We start from the raw sequence: 21,388 nt of genomic DNA, 5'->3' as shown, positions 1-21,388 counted from the left end.
AGATGGGAAACCTCAGAGGCAAGAAAGAGGAGCTTTGGGAGAACTGAAGAAACCTGAAAGGAGGGCAAGTGAGGGATGGCCGTGTGATGGAGCAGAGAGGAAGCAGTGGGAGTAGTAAAAGACCTGAGGATACAGATGCATCAGTAACGGGTGGAGATTTTGTCCAAAGGGAAATGGTAATGTATTTATTCATGGTGTGCTTAAGTATTGGTTGGTGTGAATTGACTGGACTTATTGCAGAAAGATGCAGGAAGGTGATAAAGACAGTCAAAGTAGTTGGCTAAGAGTGATGTACAGAACTGGTTTTGGATAACGTCTGAGGAAACATGGATCATCTCGGAAAAGGGTAAATCTTGCATAAGAAACCACCTAATAATAAAACGGTGAGGAAGCTTATGTCACTGAGCACTGCCATGAGCATAGGCTAAGAAGGAAGTCCACATAGAAAAAATACACATTAAATACCATTTTGTGGCTACCTTTGAATTTAAGCATGTAAAAATATAATAATTACACAAAATCACACAGTTTATCAATACCCACATTGCCCTAGGACAGAAAATATTAAGCTTTTCTATATTTCTAAAATATATGCATACACAATCACACAAAAAGAACACAAACTGTGAACATATTTTAAAAGTAGAATTGGATTTTTTCCTGTTCTTGGTAAACTGATAATATTTTTAAAATGATATAAACACATTCCCACATTATGAACTACAACTTTACATTTAAATGATTACATGATCCAGAAAATATGGCTTAATATTTTCATTAAATGTATATTTAGCTCAACTTTGTTTTCATTTTAAATTTAATATCAATATGTGAAATATTTTTGGTCACATACACATTTGAACAATACATTGAGATTCTGTACCTAGTGGGTCTTTCATCCTTCTTCAAAGGTGTATGATCTTTGTGAGGGCAAGTATACTATGGTAAGTACATTAGCATAAAAAGCGAAAGTCTCTTATAAATAATTATAAATCTGAGGGAAAGGTATATCTGTTTTCTTCTCTAGCAAAATATTCCAGGCATTCTATATAGGTAACACTATAATTTACGGTTTCTTTTAACTACTAGGTCTCATTCAAGCTATTAACAAAATATCTCAGTTCCAAATTCTATTATATGTAATTTTCATAAAATAGAAAAACTCTTCTGTCAATATATACTCCTGAGCACTAACAGCAGCCCAGACCCTTCTTAAGCGCCTTCTAGATCAAGAAAATATTCATCTATTTGCAAGCCTCATTCAAGGGCAATATAAACAGTGTTTCTAGCAGACAACGTTTTCTATTCAGAGAAGCAAGACTTTCCTTTAGTTCTAACCTGTGGTTAAGAGCCATTGTTTACAGCTTCATTTGCTCTTACACCTTTTAAAGAGAATAACTTAACAGTAAGCAGGGATTTGAATATACAAAGACTTAAATACAATTTCTTCAGATGCTATATGCTTCAGCATGCCACGCTTTTAAAGAAACTGAAGGACACTCAAATAAAAGTCACTTTTGTCAAAGCCTTTCCTAACTCATATTTGGATGATGTGAGATGTACTCTCATGTAACGTGCAAGTGATTGATGAACCAATTTTGGTGGAATACACAAGAGCTGTTTGGACATTGTGGTTTTCTTAAATGAAACAAATAAGGAAATATGTTGTCTTAATAGGAAATAAAGAATGCCAGGGCTATTTGAGTTGCTTCAGTGTACCAAAGATGGTGTTAAGTTTGGTGTTCATAAATTACTAATCTGGGATTAGAGGTTGAATGTATTTTGAAAACTTAAACCTGTTGTAGCTGAACATGTTTAACTAGTTAATAAGAAACATCAAAAAGACAAAACCCTGAGGTCAAGGGTCATTTTTTTTGTAAAGCTATTATATGCTGTTTAAATTGGTTGTTCGGGTCTGTCTATAACTTAAGTTTAATAACCTAGCTCAAATGCAGATTTCTAATTTTCAATTAACATAGGAATAATTTTGTTTGCTAAAATAAAATAAATGAATGAATGACAAGTCTGAAACATGAAATGTTCTAGGTAGAACTTTTTAAAATTCCAAATTTCAAAAAATCATGTGGCAACTGTATAGCTCAAGCTTTAAGTATTAACTTTTAACCTTTGACCTTACAGATTTTAACCAATGAAATGTCTCTTTAAACTTTAAAGGAAACAATGATAACGAGCGCCTGGCGATTGCTAGACAGCGAATTCCATATCGACTTGGTCGAGTAGTTGATGAATGGCTACTCGACAAAGGTAAAAACATTGATTAAAACTTCAAATAAAAAAATAATTTGAACATAACCAAGTAGTACTTCATTGTAACACTAATAAACATAAAAAATAAATTTTCCGTAAAACTAAATTTAAAACAAATTTAAAACAGTAAAATGTAGATAGTAATATTTGCATACCTTGTATAATAATTTCTATACATTTTTAGAAGTACCAACGGTTTAATAATCTTACCCAGTTAACTTAAGGTTAAAGGGACTGTTAAATATAATCCACTAACTCAATCTATGAAGGTACTCAGAGCAAGCACTAACCAAAAATGATAAATCATTTATAGATTATATCCATGTTCTAGCCTCTAAATTATTAACTAAAATATATGTAGTTTGGATATCTTTATCATGGTCCTGAAAAAAAAAACTCTTTGTTTAAACTCTAGGAATCTTAAATAGTGGGCAATATGAATTGCCAGTCAAAATATAGTCCCTTTAACGTTTGCAAGCTTCTGAGAACATTTGGGAACAAACCCCAATTAAACTGAACTTAAAGTCGTGTGCATGCTTTATGAGCAGAGGGAACTCTGCTCACGCTGGAGTCTCCATTTGATGATAATGGTACTGTTGCTAGGACTGTTTGATGGAATTGTGCCATAATTTCTCCATTGGTTTGTGTATCATTCCTGAAGCCGCTTTTTACATCTGAAGCTGTTCTTTTTTCATTTTATTTTGTTCTGTTTTGATAGACTTGCTGAAAGCCAATCAGAAAAATACATTTGAAACTTTTTTGTCTCTGACAAGCTCAATGGAAACCATTCATTTCCTTTCAGTATGATTGCCGAAAAGTAGAATAATTGAACTAACAATGGATTATTGACTTCCAAAAAATAAACATTTCTAAAGAACAGCACATAGAGTTGCATGGGCATTATATGAATTATGAAAGTTTTACAATAAAACTTAAAATTAGACTTTAGCTCCTACAGATTAGTTTATTTCAGAGGTTACTTGAGGATAACAAATATTTGAAATGTTAGATATGAGACCCTTTTTAAATTTAGCAATTTAAATTTGAGAGGCCAACAGTAAGCTCTTGAGGCAAAGGAAAAGAGGTTACACTAAAAACTGATTTATAAAACATATGTTTGATTGGTCTTTTAGCAAAGGCACTACATTTATAATATGTTAACAATTTATAAGTATTTGGCAGTAATTATGCATTTCATGGACACCTCATTTCTAAGCAATGAATTATGAGTTAAACGCCTCTCTTATAGTTTATTGCTTTCATTATCCACCCCATGAAAGATCTGTTTTATCATCCTTTGTAAAATTTAGAGTTCACAATCAACACTTTTGCATGTATGTAATATTATTTTTACAGGGCGTCAGCTCACAATCTTCAATAGCCAAGCAACCATAATAATTGGCGGGAAAGAGCAGGGCCAGCCCTTCCAGGGCCAGCTCTCTGGGCTTTACTACAATGGCTTGAAAGTTCTGAATATGGCCGCAGAGAATGATGCCAACATCGCCATAGTGGGGAATGTGAGGCTGGTTGGTGAAGTGCCTTCCTCTATGACAACTGAGTCGACAGCCACTGCCATGCAGTCAGAGATGTCCACCTCAATCATGGAGACCACCACAACCCTGGCTACCAGCACAGCTAGAAGAGGAAAGCCCCCCACAAAAGAGCCCATCAGCCAGGTGAGAGCATGCATGCCATCCCTTTGTTTCAGATCTGTGATCATGAAAAGTGGGCTTTTCTGCCTATGTGTTTTTCTAAGCAAGATTTTGTATTGGATCTTGTGTACTGGTCTTACTTGGAAACTGCGTATGTGGTCCGTCTTGTATGAATATGATATTTGTGTATGTTTTTGTTGAGAAGTCTGCAGACAAAAAAATGTTTGGTTTGTTAGTTGTTAGCTTGATTCCATAACATTGGTTTGGCACTACTGGTGGGGGAAGATCTGTTATTACTTTTATGGTTAGAAAAGAAGTGAATTAATTTTGGCATTTTGGAAGGTTTTGTTTATTTAATCTTAGCAAGTCATCATAGTAAAAAGGGTACTTGTGTGGACTTCATGGTAAATGATGGACCTCATTTCTATTCATGAGAAAAATGCTCATTCGGTTACCTGACGGTGACGATACTACTTAAACTGTCTTCAGTGAAGATATTTTATATGATACATAGTTATTCACATTTGCATAGACTTTACTACTAAATTTTGTGTCTGTGACTTCCAAAAAATAGAATTTTTAAATGTGACATTGATACAGTTTGAAAGTTTATGAATTCAATGGTAAAATACTTATCAGTTGCCTGGATGATGTGCGGATCTAGTCATTGGCATTGCATCAGAAAACAATGATGAAGACTAATTAAACACTATTGATGCTGCCAAAGTGCTATTAGATTAAATGAGGTCCTTTTTTGATATTTATGGACTTTGCATGTATTCGTTTGTTAATTCCTTCAGAATTTTCTATTTTCACTGTTCAAGATTGGTGGCTTCATTTTGCTTTCAATAATGAATGTCTTCAGTAGGTGGCACATAAATATTTTTCAAATCTATGATTCTTACCTATCTGGGAAATGGCATTTCAAAGGGGAAAACAAATTACAACAGATGTTTTAAGAATTTCTGGATCAAGTGCTTGAAACGGATGATCAGATGTGGACAGAGAAGACTAGAAAGCCCGTGCTATTTGTGACCGTGATCTGTCATGTCACTAAGATGTGTTATAAAAGACAAAATGCATTCCGATTTTTACGTTGAATGATATGCAGTGATAGAAAATAAATAAGAAAAATAAAAGATAGTGTTTACCCATGGAGGGGGCAAGAAAACCAATTAAATGTTGAAATGTAAATTCATAAATGTGATGTAGTGCTACATTGCATATTTTATCATATATTAGCCCACGTTTTACTTAATTTAGGTTTTCATTTTTCTTGTCATCAGGCTACAATATAAAGTTGACTGCCTCATAGCACATACTCTAATACATAGTTATTGATTATTGATTGCAGTTTACATGTACAGATTGAGTTTTGGGTATGAGGACATAAGCATAAGTCCCTGCCTTCATGGTATCAATTTTATTATGATATTTACTTGGAAAAGCATAATTTTATGGATTATCATTACTGTGTGTAGATTTGTTCCATTGTTGATGACACAGTACTCAGCTCCTTGGATGCATACTTGAGACTTTAGACAGATTCCTGCTTGCTCATGTTGCTAGAGATGCTTTACTTATATTTCATTAGGGATTTGTTGTTGTGCAGCTGGTGAGGATTATCATGCCAAGGAGAATGTGAAACAGGAAAATTTAAATTGAAAACAATTTTTAAAATATTTCTTTTACATAAAATTGTTCTGAAAATAGTATTAAAGTGTATTATTCAGAGTTGGAAATGTTTCTGTAACTAAAACTTGAAAGGTTCAGCACTTTTCTTACTAAGCCTGTAACATTCTTAATTAATTAAATAGCCAAAAGTTTTAGATAAACTTGCATGTGTCTTACAGAAGGAAAAATCACAATCATTATTAATTTATATCTGCATATAACAATATATGTGTGTAAAAATTATGTGTGAAAATAATTTTGATTTAAAAGACAAATATAAAGAGAACAGTATTTTATAAAGCTCATTAATAGAAAGAAAAAAGTGTTAAGTAATTGTCAATTAACAAAGAAAAAAGTCAGGATTCTAGGCGAGAGAAACATGGAGGAATGGGGAAATAAAAGGATCCAGAGGGTCCTAGAAACCTACAAGAAGAACATTAGGATGGACAGATCTGGGCCCAGAGGTTCTGCTCAAACTATGGCACCAACCAAGGATAATATGTGCAGCAAACATCAAATCCCTATCCAGATCTAGCCAATGGAGAGGACATTCTCCACAGATGAGTGAAGAGTGGGGTCTGACTTTCTTTCTTTTTTTTCTGACTTTCACATGAACCCCATATTTGACCACATCCCCTTGTTGGGGAGGCCCAGTGGAACTCAGAGGAAGGATAGCAGGCTACCAAGAAGAGATTTGATACCCTATGAGCATATACAGGGGGAGGAGGTCACCCTCAGTAGTCATAAGGGAGGGGAATAGGGTGAAAGTGGGAGGGAGGGAGGAATAGGAGGATAAAGAGATGGAATTACAATTGAGATGTAATATGAATGAATAAATAAATAATAAAAAAGAAAAAAGGAATGAAGGAAAAAATGAAGAGGAAATTATTAGATGTATCAGGCAATTAAATAATGAGACTTGATACTATTTTGCTCCATTTTTTGACATGTCATCAATACACTTCCTAACTTTTTGAATTTGCTTTAATTTTTACACTCTGAATAAATATATTACTTGCATCTTAAACATAAACAATGAAAAGAGTCTCTCATAGCTATTCCAAGTTCAAGGGCAACAGTGGTTTATAGAAATAATCTAATCATTTAATGATTACCTGAGTCATTTGAGGAGATATTGACTTAAATAGATTACTGTGTTCTTTTAAAAGCACATATTTTAAATATTTATATTTTCATAGAGCAGTAGCAACAATGTAATAATTTGGATTAATTTGTTACAGACATTCGGCTGCTAATGATATTCAGTGGAAAAGACAATGTCTTACATTTAGAAATAATTTTGAAATACTTTCATAATCACATGTTTATTATTTAAGTTAATCCAGCACACCTTATGAAAGAGGTAAAATCACTATAAAGAAGCTAATTATTTTTAGTAAAAGGATAATTTAAAATTTTTATTCCAAAATTTGATTTTTGATTGCCCTCTAAATACAAAGACTTTATTGGTATATACATATATATGCATATATATGATAGATAGATAAGTAGATAGATAGATAAATAAATAGATAGATAGATAGATCTTGATGTGTAGATGCATATAGATACAGTGTTTCATTGATTAAAATCATACAAATATCCTAAATTTTTAATAATGAATTATTTAGAATACAAATCTCAAGTCTGGAAACATTATAAATTAATGAAAGATTAGGTGAATCATCTGCCTGCTTTTATCAAGTTCCTCACCAAATTGTGTAGGAATGGGGTTATTTCATTTTTCTAAAGTCACACTGTACTGTTTTTTCAAAGTATATTTTCCTCAGTGATAACACTGGGCTACTTATGTGACAATGACAATGTTGTTAGGGGTTGTGGCATGTTTTAGAACCGAGGAGACAGATTTTTGGTCTACTAGAGTTAAATTGGATTCATTTCAAATGGATGGTCTGACTTTTATTCAGCAGAACAAGGACTTGGTGAGAAATGTTTTTCAGGTTTCATAGAGTCAGTGAATAGAGGAATGTTCAAAATATCATCTGCAAAACCCATCGACATTTCCTCTTAAAAATGAATATGCTTTACGAGCTAAAAAGAAAAAGAATATTTTATTCTGAGTGATGATCAATTTTTATACTACCATCTTAACCTTGAATGATTTAGAATAATAATAATAAACAAAGATGAACAGGACAATACCGATAGATTTTACATAGATTTTATAGCATTTATGCATCTTTTTTACTGTAACAATTAAGTTGACAGGTCTCTATAAGGCTTAATTACTTCCTGTAAGGCTAGTCCCATAAAAAAAAGTATCAGCACAATTCATCCATTGTGAGCTATTTGGTGTTGTAGACCATCATGCAAAAATTTTACCTGCTAAGGGCTTTGTCCTGGGTGAATTACTTCTGCATGGATCTTTACATAAATGACTGAAAGAAAACATGGGAGCATCTTAACCTTTTTCTTTTTAGAATAAGCATTTACTTATTTATTGCTAATGTGATGTTTGTTTTAATGTCAATATCATGACTTTTTCCTATCCTCGGATTATATTACTTTGTAGCATATCGTTGATATTCTCTGTTCTTCCCTTCATGATTATTTTACGCACTATATGCAGACTAGATAATTTAGAACCTTAGTAAATTTTTTTTTACAGAAAACATAGTGTAATAGAAATAGCATGTCAAGTCAGAAACTGGGTCTTACTGTCAGCACAAGTACCCATAGTGTCCTGGGGTTTGAAAGACTGATGAACATCCCTGCATATTGGCACTGTTGCCTCTCTGTAATAAGTGAGTCACTAGGACTCTCTGGAGCTCTTCTCAGTTCTTAATTTTAATTGATGCTGGTCTTGATGTGCTTAATTAGTTCCTATCTCATTACTTAGTGAAGCATAGATTTTTACCCCTTTCTTTTTGATGGATGGCTACAAATCCTGGTTGGCTCTAAGCATTCCCATGTACACCTGTTATTCTGATGTAAATAGTGAGGGTCGTTCTTTTTGACTCTCAGAAACATTTTCTTCTATATACAAACTGTGTTGTACCATGATCTTTGTTTTACACATATAAAACTTAATTTTATAAGAGAATCATACTTCATAAGAATAGTAAATATTGAACACCACTCAGCATATATGTAGCTGAAGCTGTGGTATCTTGACTTGGTTTGTAGAATCCACATCATTTTGTTTCATCATTTTACTTCAAAACAACCTTGAGAAAGTTGAGAAAGCAATGTTTTAAGAGATTCCGGGTTTGCTGTTGCTGTTGTTTTTACTGGATGGGTGTATTTCAAATGATTGCAAACTGATATAGATGGAGACAGAATCAGTCAGCACACAGATGTCTTGAACCATTCTCAGGTCTCAGCAATGAAGTTTTTCAGGCAAGTCAGTATACCTATTCAAGGTAAAGGACTTTGAGAGTTAAAAACCCTCTGGTTATCAGATAAATGTGTACATCACATCTGTCATTGATACTTGACAATCATTCAAGATTTTGTGAAAAGAAACCCAATTTGTGTTCAAGTGAGAAGAAATGTTTATTATCTTGGATAATGCCATTGCTTCCTGGAAGCTTTGGAGCTACTCATGAAAAATGAAGACTGTTTATGTGAAAAATATATGCACAGTGTGTGTATATTTCTCTGAAAATATTTAGGATTAATAAAGTACATTTTGTAACTCTCAAGTATAAATTTTTATTTTTATTAAAAATATTAATTAACCTTTACTGTGGCTTCATTATTAAAGAATAACAGTGTTACTTATAATTATGCATGTTCCTGATAACCACTTTGCATTTTTAGACTACCGGTGACATGAATAATTAATTTTATTTTTCCTAATCTAGTTGTTTTACTGAATCCCCCTAAATTATGTATAATTTTATAGCCACCTTTAGTGCATGTTGGAAAGAAAAACACTTGGTCAGAGATTTTAAAGTATATACAAAAGCATGTTCTCTGAAACTAATTGTGCCTATTGAAAAGAGTATAATTCATTATAATCTTAATTGTGGACAAGCAGGAGCTCTATAGGTGTTTTTAATCTCTCCTTGCTAGTATCAGAAGTGCACACTTAAAGGGTTTTATTTTAAGGCCAGGATGCATAGTGCATATCCTTTGGGGTCTGGATGTTTGAGTGGATGAAAAGATGTTCCCCTTGCATATGTAAACCTGTTCTTGAGATGCCTTCTGACAAGGCTGGACCATGACAATAAGTGCTCTCATTCATTGGCTAACTACCTTAACATAACACATTTGCACAGCACTTACTCCAAGCCAGAAACTATTTAGTCATCGAAAATACAGCACTGTAAAACAATTAGACTTTCTTCCATAAAACATATTGTAGTTGAAGAAGATAACAGTCAAAGAAAGAAACAAAAAAAACACAAAGCATACTTCCTGTGGAATGTCAGATGTCACAGGAGAAAATTATTAGCGAGTTCCAAGGGAATGGGTGTGTTAGAAGGAACAAAAGATGAAATTTCATTTTGAATAAATGAACATAGATGACTATTGATAAAGTCATCAGTTACCAAAAGACACTTAAATGTTATTGTTCAGACATATCCTGATGTCCAGAGCTCTGCATCTTCTGAGGACTGTACCAGTGGCAGCTAATTGCTTAGTTTGGGATTTAGAAGCCTGGGCAAGGAACAAAAGAGACACGAAAATATGCTGTCCCTGCTCATGGCCTACCTCCTCCAACGTCTGAGTATCTTAACTAAATCAGAATTGTAATCTGATCCTAGAGTGTGTGTACGTGTCTGAGGATGAGACAGAAGTCCAAGAGCTGTGGTTTTATGGTATTCCTTCACTCCACTGGGAAGTAGGGAGAGATGGAAACTGCATAGCTTAGTGCAAGCTGTCTTCTATTTCGAGTATTTTAAGGGGAATTTGTCTACTGCCCTTACACCTGGTCTCTTCTTAGAACTAATTTATATCTATCTATCTATCTATCTATCTATCTATCTATCTATCTACCTATCTACCTATCATCTATTATTAGTAGTAGTAGTAGGATGATGATGATGATGATGATGATGATGATGATGATGATGATGATGAAGAATTTATTTTGGAAGGAGGTACTGGTGATAAAGCATGACATGCGAGGCCCACATTTCATCACTGAATTTGTTTCATTGCTTTTTAAAACATTCATTTCAGATAAACAAATACAATTCATGAAGTATGACACCTGATAAAACTTTGATATTATTTAAAGTGAATATTATTGTACACTTACTACTTATTCTAATAAATAAACAGCCAGCCCTGACTTTCTTAAAATTTTAACAATATCCATTGTGAATTTCCACCAACATATCAAATTATTGTTTTGAAAATGCAAATGTAATTACATAATTTCTTTCATTGACCCATCCAAACATATGAAGGGCAGATACCTGACACCATTTGTAGCCTGCTTTTTATTTGCTTCCTGAATGATTCATTTCTACATTTGGTGAGATGCTACTGCACTGCACAGTGACCTCCAGAAGTCTTGTCATCTGCCAGTCTCTTTCCTTCACATATCTTCCTGACACACTCCTATAGGCTAGTTGAGGTCTATTTCTCTGCACTCCTTATAGATAAGTTTATGTGAATTGTCATCTCATTTCTTGAGTTTACAAATTATGGTATCTTTTACTCACTGATCTTAGTATTTTGATGCATTGATTTGAATGACCAAGTCAATGAATCAACCAGCAATTCTATAATTCAACATTTGTTGAATGGTATCAAAATTCCAAACTATGGCATAATCCATTAATTGTATTTTCGTTTTGTTTAATATTAACATATTAAAACAATGTAATCATCTATAAATATTTATATGGCACTAAAAGATAAATTCCCTTTTCTAATTACTATGCTACAAAGGCAAAAAAGGAGATCCAGTGTCCTTAAAGTCCTAAGTTTCCCCACAGGATATATTTTTTTTTAATGTTCTTCAAAACAATAGAACACCTAGCTTTGTTATTCCGAAGACCCAAACTCTCAAGGTTATAATTCTTCAATTCTTCAGTTCTGTCATTCAGTTTCAAAGGGTGGATTTTGGTATTTTTTGGTCATCTTCAACATCATGCTAACTTCATATGTTTTCATAGTTCTGTAGTTTCTGCAAATCTATTTTGTGCAGCTCAGTAATCTCCACAAAACTAAGCAAATACTCCTTGCCTGTGTTACAACTTTGAAAATATTACCCTTAGATATGTGAGCAGTTTGTCTAAGATCACACCAAGAAAAACTCTTTGAGTCCTGACTGTTGCACAACTTTTGATTGTGTTGTATCACTCCCACTTGTAGGTCTTCAGGCATTGCTTATAAATATGATTAATGCTGTAGTCAGAATAAGGGCAGCTTTAAATCTACTGAAAGTTGATAGCATCTGGGAAATTAAAAGCTATAGGTCCCTTGACAAGTTGTTTCCACTCCAATGTGTGGCCTTATATTCATACACATATGCACAACATTAATTAACATAATGAGTTTGAAAAATAGGGACATATATTTAGGAGGGATGTTTATTAGGTGAGCTCTTAGAAAAGTTGGAATAGTGAAGCAAGCATAGATTAGATAAAAATACATTGTTACATAAGAAAATTCTTACAGAATAAAACTTTAAATATGAAAAAAGTATGGCTCATACTGTCCACCAAGAAGGGTAAGATGGTGAGTTTCATTCTTCCAGAGAGTTTGGTCTATGAAGAATCAGGATAACGTAGAGTCAAGGATTCTACTGTGCCTTGATAAATGCCAATTGTCTAATTGTTTCTTTACTTCACAACATTCTAACTTCTTCCATATAAAAGTGACAGCACAGCTGCATAATATTATAGTGAGGATTATCTGACTCAAGGTAGGATAAGAACTATATCAATCTGTAGTTATTTAAGCAATTTTACTGCTAATAAGTGGAATTTTCATATTATTCATCCTAAAACATAAAATAATTCACTAAAATACCTAGCACATATTGTTGCTACTGTATGACAGCTATGCTTGAGAAGTATTCCTCAAGAAATAAAAATGTCTCTATAACCTTGACAGCTAGTTTCTTTATTTTTTAAATTAACTGAATTTTTTGTCTGATTCAAAGTATTAAATGCATGGCATATATAAGGCTAAATTCTCTTTGAATTGAAGAGGCATTGTTTCTACAAGAATGTGAGGATGAGAAGGGGGAGTAGTAAAGAACTGATAGTGACACTGACTGTACTTAGTTACGCCGTGCTGTGAGGAGACACCACGACCAAGGCAACTTATAAAAGAAAGCATTTTAGTTGGAGACTACTTCACAGTTTCAGAGGTGAGTACATGACCAGTGGGAAGAAACAGGTAGGCATGGCTATAGAGCAGTAGCTGAGAGATTAGCTCTTATCCACAAACAGGAGAGAGAGAGAGAGAGAGAGAGAGAGAGAGAGAGAGAGAGAGAGAGGAGAGAAGAAAAAGAAGAAGAAGAAGAAGAAGAAGAAGAAGAAGAAGAAGAAGAAGAAGAAGAAGAAAAGAAGAAGAAGAAGAAAAGAAAACTGAGCCTGGTGTGAGCTGTTGAAGTCTTAAGGCTCACTCCGCCCTCAGTGGAGGCCACATCTCTACCAACAAGGCCATAGTTTTTAATTCTTTCTAAACAGTTCCACCAACTACAGACCAAGTATTCAACTATATGAACCTATGGTGAGTCATTCTCATTAAAAATATCACATAGAGAGTTGTCACTGACTATTAGTAGGAGAGTGGCTCCAACAATAAATATACAGCAATTTTAGGGCAGTCTTGGTGGTGAAACACTGATGAACAACAGTGAAACCACTGGTGCCATACTCTTCTGAAACCTTCCCTGTCTACCTGCAAGCTTCAAGTTAATAAGGACAAAGCATTTGGTAAGTGTCTGGTAAATGATTCCTAGTTACTAACAGGTTAATGTCCAGTTAGTATTTGATCTTGCACATTTAAGTACAGTATCTCCCTCAATTGCATGTGTTGATTAGGGAGTTAAAAAATTCATTTCATATTCAGGTAGAAAACACATAAAGCAATCCAACTGTGAGTGAATGAGATTGAGTTTATAGCTCTTGATATAATTTCCTTTGATGCTTCCTTAATCAGCATTGGAGACATAAAATAAAATTGCATTGAATTAACCCATGGCAATCATTTCAGTGAAAGAGGATTGGTGACTTGGTATCTTCTCTAAGATGTTTATTCTTTTATAGGGCAAAACATATTTTGATAAAATAAAGAATATACTTCTATATTAATGTTCTCATTTGATCACCACTATATGTAATTTGTGCTAATATTTTATAAATCCCTTGTCTCTGAATATATTTGTATGCTTAAAATAGACTCAGTGATTTATTCTTTTCTTATACATAATCATCATAAAGTGATAACTGCATCTGTATATGTGCTTAATTTTCTTGTCATTTATGACATGTAAAGCAATTAAAATTTATTCAATAAATTAATGTCAGGGTTACTAAATAAATTTATGTGAGATAGTTTCTGACCTTTTTCTAGAGCATGTATTAAGTTTTCTTATCTTCTGATATCACTGGAAATTTTTGTAAACATATATATATATATATATATATATATATATATATATATATATATGCATCATTAGTCTGTATCCTCAAGAGAAGGGTTTTATGAGGCATGAACTAAGTAAGTTTCACTCTGCTTCATCACTGTGCTATTTATACAAAATCTTAAGCTGATAGGTATCTGTAATATTAAGCAATAATTTGTGGCTAGCCTATTGGAGAAGCATTCTTACTGACTTCTGAAAACTAGTTTTTCATATTCTTTGCTAATTTCTGTTGTTTTTGTTTTATATTAATTTTTATTTATTTTTAACATATAAAATGTGACTATAAAATGAAAGCATGTACATATGAAATTCCAGTTATGGATAAAATGTGCAAGCTTGTTTTTCCTCATCAAAAAAATAAAATAAAAAAAGCAGTAAGTTTTAACAGTCTGTAGTCAGAGGCATAACTTAAGAGACAAAATAAGAGATATTCTTGGTGAAATATAGCTGTTACCCACACACTAGGAAAGGCAAGATGGCTTGTCAGTTTGAGGCTGGCCAAGGTTGCATAGTGTGTCTGTCTTTCTGTCTCTGTCTCTTTCTCAATCTCTCTCTCTCTCTCTCTCTCTCTCTCTCTCTCTCTCTCTCTCTCTCTCTGAAAGAAGAAAGAGAAAAGGAATATACCAATGTATGTGTGTTTTTCCATCCTATAATTATCCTACATATCTATTATACTTTTACCTAATATTGATAATTCCTGGATGAATTTTGTACAGTTCATGCATACAATGCCTTTACTAGGTATGAATATGTTATTCTTGAGGTTGAGAGAGATCTCAGATCAGGATCTTATGACAAGAACCATGTCCCCTAGCTCTTGAACTTTAATGAGTCCTTATACAAATTCGAAGATGTTCTGCATCAACAATGGTAAAGCTTCAGAGTATCACAGACTTTGAGTCTCCTAAGAGTACCACGAATACAACTGAAGCTCAGAGACAAATGTACACAGGAAGATATTTTAGTCCTTTCATAGTAACAAGAACACTGGCAACGTATTTCTATTATTGCACTTCACCAGAGTGTTGGCTATGTGCTAGGCACTATCTTGACTATAATCACCCACCTTTTTTTCTTGGTATGTTTAACGTTGTATTTATAAAAAGCGCCTTCTAGAATAGATGTCATCATTTAGTCTGTACCTGTGATACTGGTAGTGGTCGCAGCACCTTTTCCATCTATTGTTAAAGTTTTCTGATGTAGCAGGACATATACATTTCTTGAGAGACATATGAATGGGCCTGAATCATCTTCATCTCTACATGTACCACACATGCTACCTTTCTGCCCTTTAGGCGTGGGCTCATTATTGTTGAATTGCTCACATGATAGTGTGAGGGGACAGAAATTAAGGGTCACATTTCTCATGAGAGGTTCCTTGGGATTTTCAAATAAACTTGCAAAAATCAAAGCTCATAGCATGGCATGGCCACATTGTAGGCATTCAAATTTTCACCTCAATGTTGTATGGCACAACCCTTTTTCTTGTCTTCGTATTTGTTCATTTTCCTTTTTTCCTTCAGTTGGTAAGTACTACTTCAGTTAACACACACAGACATGCAAATGACTCAAGTGTTGGAAGAGAGAAAGTTTTGGTGATTTTTGATGATCCAGTATTACCCTAAGATTTGAAAACTACAATATCCCACTCAAGATGAGTGAACCATGTGAAGAGTCCTAGTTACTGTAATTGCTACACATGCTATTGCAAGATGATTCAACATTCTGCATTGAAAATTTGACCCTAGAATACTCAAGGGGAATATATAATTTCTGTCCCTTGAAATTATCTTTTAGCTCCTATCTCATGAGTAAGGTATTGAAAGAGTGCGTAAAGAGCTAGAAAGTGATGCTGTGTTATTGTGTCCATAATTAAAAGGGAGTATAACTTTATTTGCTGTGAGAAAGTATGCATATTCTACTTCAAGAAAATTTCTGAGGGTTGTTGATCATATCTGAGAGATGAAAAAAGATTCGTTAAATACTCTGATGTATACAGGGCTGGGAGAGTGCTTAACTAGTATTCACAGAGCCCTGGGTTCCACCCAAGCGCTACATGTAAGAGCAAGCCTGGAGATGGTCTCAGCACTGAGGAAGTGCAGGCAAGGATATCAGAAATGGAGGGTCAGTCTCAGCTACAAGATGAGACTGAAGTAAACTGTAGCTACATGAGGCCCTCTATCAACAAACAAAACCTACCAACCAAGAAACAAAGAAGATAAACATATTCTTACAGATTCTGTGGTGTCATTGTCATGTGTGAGTTTTCTAAGTATGGCATTAACCATCAGCTATTGATAACTTTAGAATGAGTCAACAGAACACCTGGAACAGGACAGATGACAAGGCAGTCCAGGGCAGCATGGGACCCATTTACTCTTTGTGAACTGAGGATTTTCAGCTGTGAAAAAAAAAAAAAGAATGTTCATTGTAGTTTTCATGAGTAATTGCTTTCATTACTGCAGCTGGCCATGGTGTGGTTAGGTGGCTTCGTCATCCGTTCCTATTTGTTATTATAACAGGTTCCTAAGTTATTTGTGGACATGCTTCAGACAAGAAACCATGCATAGATCACGCTGCCTAAACTTTGTCTTTGCTATACCTTCCATACAAAGTACAAAGTACTGAGACACCAGCATAGCCCAGGTGTTCCCTTTCAGTGCTAGTAATTTCCATCTTCCCTCTTTTCTTCCCATGTTAAAACAGTCTGTGTGATTCTAAATCTTTCTTCAGATTCATAGTGCTAGTCACTTTAATGCCTGGCATTTCACTTGATTCATTCTCAAGCAAGGCTAAGCAGAAACTGTTTTCTCTATCCATACATAACACATGAGAAAGCTCTATGAACAAACATCCATGTATGCACATGGATAATTCTTTCTATGAGAATTTTTAACCTTTTCGGGGGTTTTGACAGATATTTGAAGTCAAGACCTTTGCATTGCTAATGTTTGCTCATAGCCTGTAGCACTACTCAGTGCAAATCAGACTATGAGAAAGTGTTTTTTTTTTTTTAACAAATTAATGAAAACATAGAGTCCATACCTTATCACTGGGTAAAGCATACATTGCTTCATTCTAAATTTTCTCAGTCTTATGCATAGTCACACAATATAAAGGTTATGTATACATATATTGTATACTTATGTGTATATATAAAGTGATTATATATGTATATATATAATGAGGTGGTGAACGAATTAATTATAAATAAAAATTAAAATATAGTTTTCAGAATTTTATAATATATTCAGACTAGTTTAACAAAAATCTGTGGTAATGAACTAGGAGTAAAAACTCCATTTCAGTATGTGATAAGCATTTTCCACATAGCTCCAGAAGGAAGCTCCATAAGATAGAAAGCAAGACACAAAGAACTGTAAATCAGCCTATCAGTTGGAGACCACCAGTGAAGGTAAAACAGAACACCATAGATTCAAGCATCGTTTTGTGTTTTTGTTTCTTTACTGAGGTAGGGAAGGGGGTGATAATGAAATGATCCTCTTTTACTGGCATTTTTCAGAATTAGAGTCATTAATATGATGTAAAAATAAGCGTCAATCTATCTTTAGCATTTTTTTAATTCTCTGGAGTGTTGTATCTTTGATGGTCCATTCCAAAGTTAGCCTTTCCATTTTCTGTCTGTGGCTAGAGAGTTGGATTTCAAAACTTGGAGAGTAGTTGGTTCATTCAGACAACCTTGGAATTAATGTATTTAAATGATGGCTCCAAATCATTGAATACCTTTGCACAACTCTAGGCCATTGAATCGACAAGAGAAAATCTATAGGAAACAAATGGCCTGTCATGAAATTCACTGTAGAGTCAGCTTGTACCAGTGAACCCTGCCAGGGCTCCATGGAAGTTGTATATACTTGTAGTTATGTTGGCAGTTGTTGGAAACCAATGAAACTGATGGAAAACTGTAACATTCTGCATTAAAGCATGTAAACGCATGGTCTTCTCATTGACAAGTTAAAATGGGAACAGAGTTCAAAGAGTTAGAGAAGCAAGGAAGATTAGAGAGACATGCTAGCCTACACTAATTACATACAAAGATATAATGAAGTTTGGGATGGGAATTAATTCTTTTTGAATGACAAATCTCAGAAAAGCCTGTGAAATGTCCAAGGAATTTATTCTTCCTGTGTAGGTTAGTTTAAAACATGTTATATTTTAAAGGGTAATAGCTCAAATGGCTAAGAGCAACACTAGTTAGATCACGTCCTTTGACCCTGCTCCAGAGATGACTTGCAAGAAACTGGTACAATGCACTTTTCTTCTTTGTTATGTGTTGGCAAGACAAATGGAAATAGTTTGACATAATGCCCATTAAAGCAATACAAGAATAAAAAAGGGAATTAATATATTTAGCAGATGGTATATGAAAAGCATCAACTTTCTCTCTCCCTGCCATACCCTAGTCTTATTCCTTAGGGATGGTATCTTTTAATAATTCCATTAGTTAACTATGTTTATAAGTTTAAACAATATGCATTTATTCCTTTTGTACAACACTGAAGAGATCCTGAGGGTGAAAACTTAGGCTGAAACAAGTTTTGATCCCTCCTTTCTCTGATTTTCCCACCTTATGAAATATAAATGTTTATATTTATTTTATCTGCTTTTATATCCATTGGAGCTTGAGTAAGAGTCACTAAGTAATATGCACACATGTGTGTTTCTTGTCCTACGTACTTTTCATCCACTGGGTCTCTACATTAGTGAGATGGTGTTGCAGTTCTACCATTGCTGTAGTTTCCCTGACCTTTCCCACGTCACAGCCTCTAGTTATGATTCTAGCTGTGGGGCAACTGCAACCAAACTGTCCATATTCTATCTATTAGGATTCCAAAGTGAAAACAGGATCATGATCATAATGCATACCATTACTGTGAAATAAGTTTTAAGACTGATCTCAGTCTGCTGAGGTTTCTCTCAATAGTCACTCAATACCTTGTTGCATGGAACATTCAGAGACCAATTTTCTAAGAACCAAGGTCAAATGAATTCTCTTCATGAAAGTTCCTTTAAATCAGGCCATTGTGTGCTGTTTTGTTGCTGGGCCATGCTTTTCTCCCACACTTTACTTCCAGAGGCATTTCTGTAGGTCATGGGCATTTTCCCTTTTTTTCCTCGCCTACTGCTCCTCTCTCCTTTGTTAGCTTCTCAGCCACATCTTCCCTCCTCTCACGTTCAACACAATCCCATACTTCCTATTTTGATCTTTGGTTCTTAAACACTGGGATGAATAGGTTTTTATGTAGTATAAGAGGAGAGCCAGACAGAATGGCAGCACACGTGGTGAGAGACCTTGTTTTGAATGTGTTGACAGGGTTGACGACCACTTCCAAGCCAGAACACCTATTTCTTTTGAAGTTTTCTTCCATTTTAAAAGAATTGATGTGTTAATTTCAATTTTTGTTTGTTTTTGCATTGGAGCTGTGGGAAAGACACCATGTTCTATATTTTACTTGGTTATATTAGGTTTGTTACTGTGAAATAAATCATCCCAATTTGAATGCCTTAAAATAGCAAGCTATTGCTGGTTTTGTGGCTTAAAAATCTGGATCAAACTAAGTAAAGTGCCTTTGACCCAAGGTCTCCTGTGGGACTGAAGATGGACTAGAATGTGCAGTTAAGTGTGTCTGTGCATGCACACACATGTATGTGTTTCTGTGAGGGCACATATATGTGTGCACCTGCATTTCTCTGTGTATTCTATTCCCAAGCACATTCAGTGGTTACTCTCAGATCTTGTATCTCAGTTGTGAGCCCAGAGACCTCCCCTCAGCTGGTAGTTTGCTTCTCTTGGGGCAGGTGACCAGACTATGGGGAACGGAAAAGCCCAGAGAAATTTTCTAACCTAACTGAAGATGTAACACTGCAGCAAGAAAGAAAGAAAAAGAAGGAAAAAAGCAAAAAAAGAAATTGTAGTAAGTTATAAATGTCAAGAGCCAAACAAAATCTCTGGGGCCTACCTTAGAGGCCCCTAACTTATTAAAAGGAGAGAGAAACAAATTAGTAAGGTTTTCATACGTATTTTCTTTTCAGCTCCTCCATGACCATTTTCAGAGTTGCTCACACCATCTCTCTGCCATTACCTGAGACTGTGAGCTGTGCTTCCTTCTAGTTGTTTCATTCTTCACCTTGTTTTCTTTATTTTTTAAAGTTTTAAAAATTTATTGTAATTTATTCAGATTCCAATAAGGATGTTATCACCTACTTATATCTTTCTGTTTCTACCCTTCCTCCCTCTTTCACCCTATTTCCCTCCTAGACCTCTGACAGAATGGCCCCTTCTCTCCCACCATATGACCAGAACATATCAGGTCTCATCTGGAAATCCTGCTTCCCTTTCCTCTGTATGCCCACTGGACCTTCCCACGAAGGGAAGTGATCAAGTTAGGGGCACCAGAGTTCATGTCAGAGGTAGTCCCCGCTCTCCCACAAGCATGGAGAATGAGCTGTCCATTGGCTAGATCTGAACAGGCAGGTCTAGGTTTACTTCATGCATTGTCCTTGGTTGGTGCAATAGTTTGTGCAGCCCTACCAGTCTTGATGCTCTCTTTGTGGGGCTCCTGAATCCTCTGGGTCTTTTCATTCCCCCATTCTTCCATATCACTGTCAGCGCTCCACTCATACATCTGTCAGGATCCACTGTTGGGAGAAGTTTCTCAGAGGACATCTATGTTTGTCTAATATCTACTTATAAGTGAGTATATATCATGTGTGTCTTTCTGGCTTACCTCACTCAGTATGATCATTTCCAATTCCATTCATTTGCCTGCAAATTTCAAGACCTCTTTTTCAGCCACTGTCAGCCTCTTACTAGGGTATGAAAACTTCTTAGTTTTCTTAACACTTTATTTAAATATTTATGAACCTGTTTTTGTGACATCTTAGGATGGAGCGGTAGAAAAACATCTGTCCTTCCCAACCTGAAATGGACATTGGGCACTTCTGTGTGGATGGAAGAATATGGCGAGTTTGGCACTAGTCGTTTCTGTTCCACTAAAATCATTTGCAAACAAGCATCCCACTTGAATCTCAAATCACCCCAGGCTCAGATCAGGAGTCTTCTGTAGGGCCATAATTAATCTAGTATCTTCTAATATATGGAGAAAATATGACCATTTGGGATTCCAAGTTGCTTGCTTTACTCACACTTACTTAACCTCCCTAAGCAGTGTCTGCTTCTTGGCTATTAATG

The 21,388-nt window shown here is 34.8% G+C and overlaps 1 protein-coding gene across 36 annotated transcripts in view; it reads left to right on the top strand.

The window, feature by feature from the left end:
* Positions 1 to 21,388, top strand: part of NRXN1 (neurexin 1) — a 1,076,640-nt gene that overhangs the window by 941,031 nt on the left and 114,221 nt on the right. For 23 of the 36 annotated variants that reach the window (XM_084793840.1, XM_084793855.1, XM_084793818.1 and 20 more), the window contains 2 exons: positions 2,176 to 2,265; positions 3,625 to 3,944. In XM_084793840.1, coding sequence (XP_084649966.1) covers positions 2,176 to 2,265; positions 3,625 to 3,944 — 410 coding nt within the window. The remainder of the gene's footprint in view (positions 1 to 2,175; positions 2,266 to 3,624; positions 3,945 to 21,388) is intronic. The other 13 variants (XM_084793827.1, XM_084793825.1, XM_084793834.1 and 10 more) reach the window with 1 other exon arrangement.

This window comes from Acomys minous (assembly GCF_964271855.1).
Source record: "Acomys minous genome assembly, chromosome: 8".
Taxonomy (NCBI): Eukaryota; Metazoa; Chordata; class Mammalia; order Rodentia; family Muridae; genus Acomys; species Acomys minous.
Note: the sequence above shows the minus strand (reverse complement) of the source record. Positions and strands in the feature narration are given on the sequence as shown.